The sequence below is a fragment of the Oncorhynchus masou genome, chromosome 2 (genome assembly GCF_036934945.1).
Source record: "Oncorhynchus masou masou isolate Uvic2021 chromosome 2, UVic_Omas_1.1, whole genome shotgun sequence".
Lineage (NCBI taxonomy): Eukaryota > Metazoa > Chordata > Actinopteri > Salmoniformes > Salmonidae > Oncorhynchus > Oncorhynchus masou.
Genome location: NC_088213.1, coordinates 14,098,751 through 14,105,708, shown reverse-complemented (window position 1 = coordinate 14,105,708; position 6,958 = coordinate 14,098,751). Strand labels below are relative to the sequence as shown.

The 6,958-nt window shown below is 46.0% G+C and overlaps 1 protein-coding gene across 2 annotated transcripts in view; it reads left to right on the top strand.

Annotated features, from left to right (window-relative positions):
• elp4 (elongator acetyltransferase complex subunit 4) overlaps positions 1-6,216 on the top strand; it is a 211,413-nt gene extending 205,197 nt beyond the window's left edge. For both annotated transcript variants that reach the window (XM_064988254.1, XM_064988244.1), the window contains exon 10: positions 6,084-6,216. In XM_064988254.1, coding sequence (XP_064844326.1) covers positions 6,084-6,215 — 132 coding nt within the window. In that variant the 3' untranslated portion in view covers position 6,216. The remainder of the gene's footprint in view (positions 1-6,083) is intronic.
• Positions 6,217-6,958: the final 742 nt, after the last annotated feature.

The window sequence follows — 6,958 nt, the reverse complement described above, 5'->3', positions numbered from 1 at the left end:
CCTTACCCTCTCTCACCTTAGGTTAAGCATGGTCTTAACAACATCCTCTCTAGACTTTAGCATCTCCAGATGAACCTCTTGTTCCTCATCTATATTCTCCAGGCTCAACCCGGCTTTACCTGCCCATAGATCACCTCTGGGCTCTGATTCCTCCTGTTTCCTGCTGCTGCCTGTCAGACACGTAGGTCATTGGTACGGTGTATCTTTATGGTCTGACATACTTCACCCTGACAACACAGGAGACATGTTCACTGGACAGGAGATGTTCAGTTGTCCATGTGACTGACTGACTGCTGACCTAGGAGCTGCTGGAGGGCTTGAGAATCCCTTTTAAATCCAATTTAATTCAAAACTGCATTTGGGAGATCTCAATACATTTGCATTTACATTTAAGTCATTTAGCAGACGCTCTTATCAGAGCGACTTACAAATTGGTGAATTCACCTTCTGACATCCAGTGGAACAGCCACTTTACAATAGTGCATCTAAGTCATTTAAGGGGGGGGGTGAAAGGATTATCTATCCTAGGTATTCCTTGAAGAGGTGGGGTTTCAGGTGTCTCGGAAAGGTGGTGATTGACTCTGCTGTCCTGGCGTCGTGAGGAGTTTGTTCCACCATTGAGGCCAGAGCAGCGAACAGTTTTGACTGGGCTGAGCGGGAACTGTGCTTCCTCCAGTGGTAGGGAGGCGAGCAGGCCAGAGGTGGATGAACGCAGTGCCCTTGTTGTTTGGGTGTAGGGCCTGATCCAGAGCCTACCCTTTAATAGACATTTAGAAAGGAAATAAAACATTTCAGTACAAACTTTGTTGAATGCAACGGCAATGGTACCAGCTTGTTAGACGTTCTATTAAAATGAGCCATATCAGATCAACTGTAAGCCCCAATCTAGAAGCCCTGATAATGCTGTAGCCAAGTGGAATGTGCAGGTCCACTCCCAGAGGCTTTGTGGAGTGGGATGTCATCTCTTCGTGTAGGGATGTTGTTATCCCTGTACCCAAACACATAGTCATTAGAGGACAGATGAGGATCTCTGGGAGGAGAGGGCTCTCCTTAAGCTGCGTGGCTGGAGGGGGTGAGGGTCGGGGCAGGCACATGGGGTTAAGAGAGGTGGGTGGAGGTGTGGACCATTGAGTTTTCGGATGTCTAGTAGATTCCACCTGAGGTAAACTATAGGGGTTTTTAGGTTCTACTGGGCAGAGCAGAACATTGCCATCCCACACATTTCCTCACCATACAGTACACACACTCATTTTCCCCAATACACATCAACTCTGATAACACACACCCACAATCTTAATTTAGAGAGATCATCGCTTACAGCCCAGAGATACTCCAGCAGCCTCTGTCCGTAAGCCTCACACATACACACACTGAGCCGACTCATCGCCTCCTCTTCACATTGTTCCTGAAGTGCCGTTAACGGCCTCTTATGACCCCTCGGGAGGACCAGGGCAGCCCCTCTTAGCCTGTTGAGTTGTTAGCGTGTTATCGTTGAGGCTTTATGTCAGTAGGCCACATTAGCCTAGCGTCTTTATGTTGTTATGACACTCCGAGAGGACCAGGGCAGCCTCTCTTAGCCTGTTGAGTTGTTAGCGTGTTAGCGTTGAAGGCTTTCGTCAGTAGGCCACATTAGCCTAGCGTCTTTATGTTGTTATGACACTCCGAGGACCAGGGCAGCCCCTCTTAGCCTGTTGAGTTGTTAGCGTGTTGGCGTTGAGGCTTTACGTCAGTAGGCCACATTAGCCTAGCGTCTTTGTTGTTATGACCTCGAGAGGACCAGGACAGCCCCTCTTAGCCTGTTGAGTTGTTAGCGTGTTGGCGTTGAGGCTTTACGTCCAGTAGCCTTGTGTCTTTTGTGTTATGTTGCACAGAGCAGCTCAGAGATTAGTCCTGCTGGGAACAAGTTACTCTTGCTGCTAAAAGAGCTTGATTCTAATGACTCCGGTATTAGCCCTAGTCAAGTGTGTTACACACACACACACACACTCTCCACACAAATTCTCAACTCATTACAATCCCACGCATACACATTACTCTCTACGCAAACCTTGACAAAGCACACACACACACACACACCGTGTCCTCTCTGAGCTGTCACCAGAGCTAGATCTCTCTGAGGTATTTAGCAACACGCTAGCAGGTTTCCTCCACACTGGCCGTGCTGAGCAGAAGGGAATCTAAAGCAGCTGGAAACCACTTATACCAGAGCTCTCAACCTTGTTCCTGGAGAATGCCACTCCTGGAGCTTTTCTCTCCAACCAGCTAATTATTAGAATCAGGTGTGCTAGATTAGGTTTGTAAGAAACAACCTGCAGGACGGTAGCTCTCCAGGAACAGCGTTAGAGAGCTCTGATTTACCAACATGGGCTCTCTGTGATCACATCACTGGACATCAGCATCCCCTCTTCAAGGGGGACACTCTTGACAAACTGCTACAGACCTATATCTATCCTACCATGCCTTTCTAAGGTCTTGAGAAGCCAAGTCAACAAACAGATTACCAACAGATTACCAACCATTTCAAATCTCACCATACCTTCTCTGCTTCTCCTCAGCCACGCTCAAGGTCCTACTTGATATCTTAGCCGCCATCGATAAGAAACATTACTGTGCAGCCGTATTCATTGATCTGGCCAAGGCTTTCGACTCTGTCAATCACCACATCCTCATCGGCAGACTCGGCAGCCTTGGTTTCTCAAATGATTGCCTCGCCTGGTTCACCAACTACTTCTCTGATAGAGTTCAGTGTGTCAAATCGGAGGGTCTGCTGTCCGGACCTCTGGTCTCTATGGGTGCCAAAGGGTTCCAGTTCTTGGACCGACTCTTTTCTCTGTATACATCAATGATGTCGCTCTTGCTGCTGGTGAGTCTCTGATCCACCTCTACGCAGACGACACCATTCTGTATACTTCAGCCCTTCTTTGGACACTGTGTTAACAACCCTCCAGGCAAGCTTCAATGCCATGCAACTCTCCTTCCGTGGCCTCCAATTGCTCTTAAATACAAGTAAAACTAAATGCATGCTCTTCAACTTGATCGCTACCTGCACCTGCCCGCCTGTCCAACATCACTACTCTGGACGGCTCTGACTTTAGAATACGTGGACAACTACAAATACTTGGGTGTGTCTGTTAGTTTAGACTGTAAACTCTCCTTCCAGACCCATATCAAACATCTCCAATGCAAAATTAAATCTAGATTGGTTTCCTTTTGCAACAAAGCATCCTTCACTCATGCTGCCAAACATACCCTTGGCAAACTGCCCATCCTACCAATCCTCGACTTGATGTCATTTACAAAATAGCCTCCAATACCCTACTCAACAAATTGGATGCAGTCTATCACAGTGCAATCAGTTTTATCACCCAAAGCCCCATATACTACCCTACATTGCGACCTGTACGCTCTCATTGGCTAGCCCTCGCTTCATACTCGTCGCCAAACCCACTGGCTCCCTGTCATCTACAAGACCCTGCTGGGTAAAGTCCCCCCTTATCTCAGCTCGCTGGTCACCATAGCATCTCCACACCTGTAGCACACGCTCCAGCAGGTACAGTGCCTTGCGAAAGTAATTATTTATGAACTTTGCGACCTTTTGCCACATTTCAGGCTTCAAACATAAAGATATAAAACTGTATTTTTGTGAAGAATCAACAACAAGTGGGACACAATCATGAAGTGGAACAACATTTATTGGATATTTCAAACTTTTTTAACAAACCAAAAACTGAAAAATTGCAGTGCAAAATTATTCAGCCCCTTTACTTTCAGTGCAGCAAAACTCTCTCCAGAAGTTCAGTGAGGATCTCTGAATGATCCAATGTTGACCTAAATGACTAATGATGATAAATACAATCCCCACCTGTGTGTAATCAAGTCTCCATATAAATGCACCTGCACTGTGATAGTCTCAGAGGTCCGTTAAGCGCAGAGAGCATCATGAAGAACAAGGAACACACCAGGCAGGTCCGAGATAATTGTTGTGAAGAAGTTCAAAGCCGGATTTGGATACAAAAAGATTTCCAAGCTTTAAACATCCCAAGGAGCACTGTGCAAGCGATAATATTGAAATGGAAGGAGTATCAGACCACTGCAAATCTACCAAGACCTGGCCGTCCCTCTAAACTTTCAGCTCATACAAGGAGAAGACTGATCAGAGATGCAGCCAAGAGGCCCATGATCACTCTGGATGAACTGCAGAGATCTACATCTGAGGTGGGAGACTCTGTCCACAGGACAACAATCAGTCGTATATTGCACAAATCTGGCCTTTATGGAAGAGTGGCAAGAAGAAAGCCATTTCTTAAAGATATCCATAAAAAGTGTTGTTTAAAGTTTGCCACAAGCCACCTGGGAGACACACCAAACATGTGGAAGAAGGTGCTCTGGTCAGATGAAACCAAAATTGAACTTTTTGGCAACAATGCAAAACGTTATGTTTGGCATAAAGCAACACAGCTCATCACCCTGAACACACAATCCCCACTGTCAAACATGGTGGTGGCAGCATCATGGTTTGGGCCTGCTTTTCTTCAGCAGGGACAGGAAGATAGTTAAAATTGATGGGAAGATGGATGGAGCCACAGGACCATTCTGGAAGAAAACCTGATGGAGTCTGCAAAAGACCTGAGACAGGACGGAGATTTGTCTTCCAACAAGACAATAATCCAAAACATAAAGCAAAATCTACAATGGAATGGTTCAAAAATAAACATATCAGTGTGAATAGAATGGCCAAGTCAAAGTCCAGACCTGAATCCAATCGAGAATCTGTGGAAAGAACTGAAAACTGCCGTTCGATAATGCTCTCCATCAACCTCACTGAGCTCGAGCTGTTTGCAAGGAGAAATGGAAAAAATTTCAGTCTCTCGATGTGCAAAACTGATAGAGACATACCCCAAGCGACTTACAGCTGTGTCGCAGCAAAATTGAGCGCTACAAAGTATTAACTTAAGGGGGCTGAATAATGTTGCACGCCCAATTTTTCAGTTTTTTGATTTGTTAAAAAAGTTTGAAATATCCAGTAAATGTCGTTTCCACTTCATGATTGTGTCCCACTTGTTGTTGATTCTTCACAAAAAAATACAGTTTTATATCTTCATGTTTTGAAGCCTGAAATGTGGCAAAAAGGTCGCAAAGTTCAAGGGGGCCGAATACTTTCGCAAGGCACTGTATATCTCTCTAGTCACCCCAAAACCAATTCTTTCTTTGGCCGCCTCTCCTTCAGTTCTCTGCTGCCAATGACTGGAGCAGACACAAAAATCTCTGAAACTGGAAACACTTATCTCCCTCACTACTTTAAGCACCAACTGTCAGAGCAGCTCACAGATTACTGCACCTGTACATAGCCCATCTATAATTTAGCCAAACAACTACCTCTTTCCCTACTGTATTTAATTTATTTATTTATTTATTTTGCTCCTTTGCACCCCATTATTTTATTTCTACTTTGCACATTCTTCTGCCAAATCTACCGTTCAAGTGTTTTACTTTTTATATTGTATTTACTTTACCATGGACTTTTTTTTTGCCTTTACCTCCTTATCTCACCTCATTTACTCACATCGTATATAGACTTGTTTATACTGTATTATTGACTGTATGTTTGTTTTACTCCATGTGTAACTCTGCGTTGTATGTGTCGAACTGCTTTGCTTTATCTTGGCCAGGTCGCAATTGTAAATGAGAACTTGTTCTCAACTTGCCTACCTGGTTAAATAAAGGTGAAATAAAAAATAAAAATGGAGTGGAGAGCGCCTGTTTATGTTGATGTGTTTCTGTCAACAAATTAAATAATGTCTCTCCACTTTTCCCCCATCTCCTCTCACTTTTTTGCTCTCTCTCTCTCTCTCTCTCTCTCTCCACTTTCCTCTTTCTCTCCCTCTTTCTCTCCCCCTCCCTCCCCCTCTCTCTCTCTCTCTCTCTCTCTCTCTCTCTCTCTCTCTCTCTCTCTCTCTCTCTCTCTCTCTCCCTTTCCTCTTTCTTTCTCTTTCTCTCTTCTGCTCTCTTTCCTCCTCTCTCCCTCTCTCACTCTCTGTTGCGCTCTTTCTCTCCCCTCTCTCTCTTTCTTTCTCTGTGTTCAGAGACTACATCTGCCTCCAGACCTGTCAGAGACAGTGAGTCGTGTGAGCCGGGGAGAGCTGACAGAGACAGCCATGGTGGGCTCCTCAGGCTGTGGCTCCGGCTCCACTGGCAACAGACATCTGGACTTCTAGAACCCCCTCCATCTTGTCATCTGGACTTCTAGAACCCCCTCACCATTATCTGCTGGCAACAAACATCTGGACTTCCTACAGAACCCCCTCACCATTATCACCGCTGGCAGCAAACGTTTGGACTTCAGAACCCCCCTCACCATTATGCCCGCTGGCAACAAACATCTGGACTTCTAAGACCCCCCCTCACCATTATCACCGCTGGCAGCAACATCTGGACTTCTAGAACCCCCCTCACCATTATCACCGCTGGCAGCAAGCGTTTGGACTTCTAGAACCCCCTCACCATTATCACCCCTCGCTGGCAGCAAACATCTGGTCTTCTAGAACCCCCTCACCATTATCACCGCTGGCAGCAAACATTTGGACTTCTAGAACCCCCTCACCATAATCACCGCTGGCAGCAAACATCTGGACTTCTAGAACCCACTCACCATTATCACCGCTGGCAGCAAACATCTGGACTTCTAGAACCCCTCACCATTATCACCGCTGGCAGCAAACATCTGGACTTCTAGAACCCCTCCCTGCATTATCACCGCTGGCAGCAAACATCTGGACTTCTAGAACCCCTCACCATTATCACCGCTGGCAGCAAACATTTGGACTACAAGACCCCCTCACCATTATCACCGCTGGCAGCAAACATCTGGACTTCTAGAACCCCTCACCATTATCACCGCTGGCAGCAAACATCTGGACTTCTAGAACCCCCTCACCATTATCACCGCTGGCAACAAACA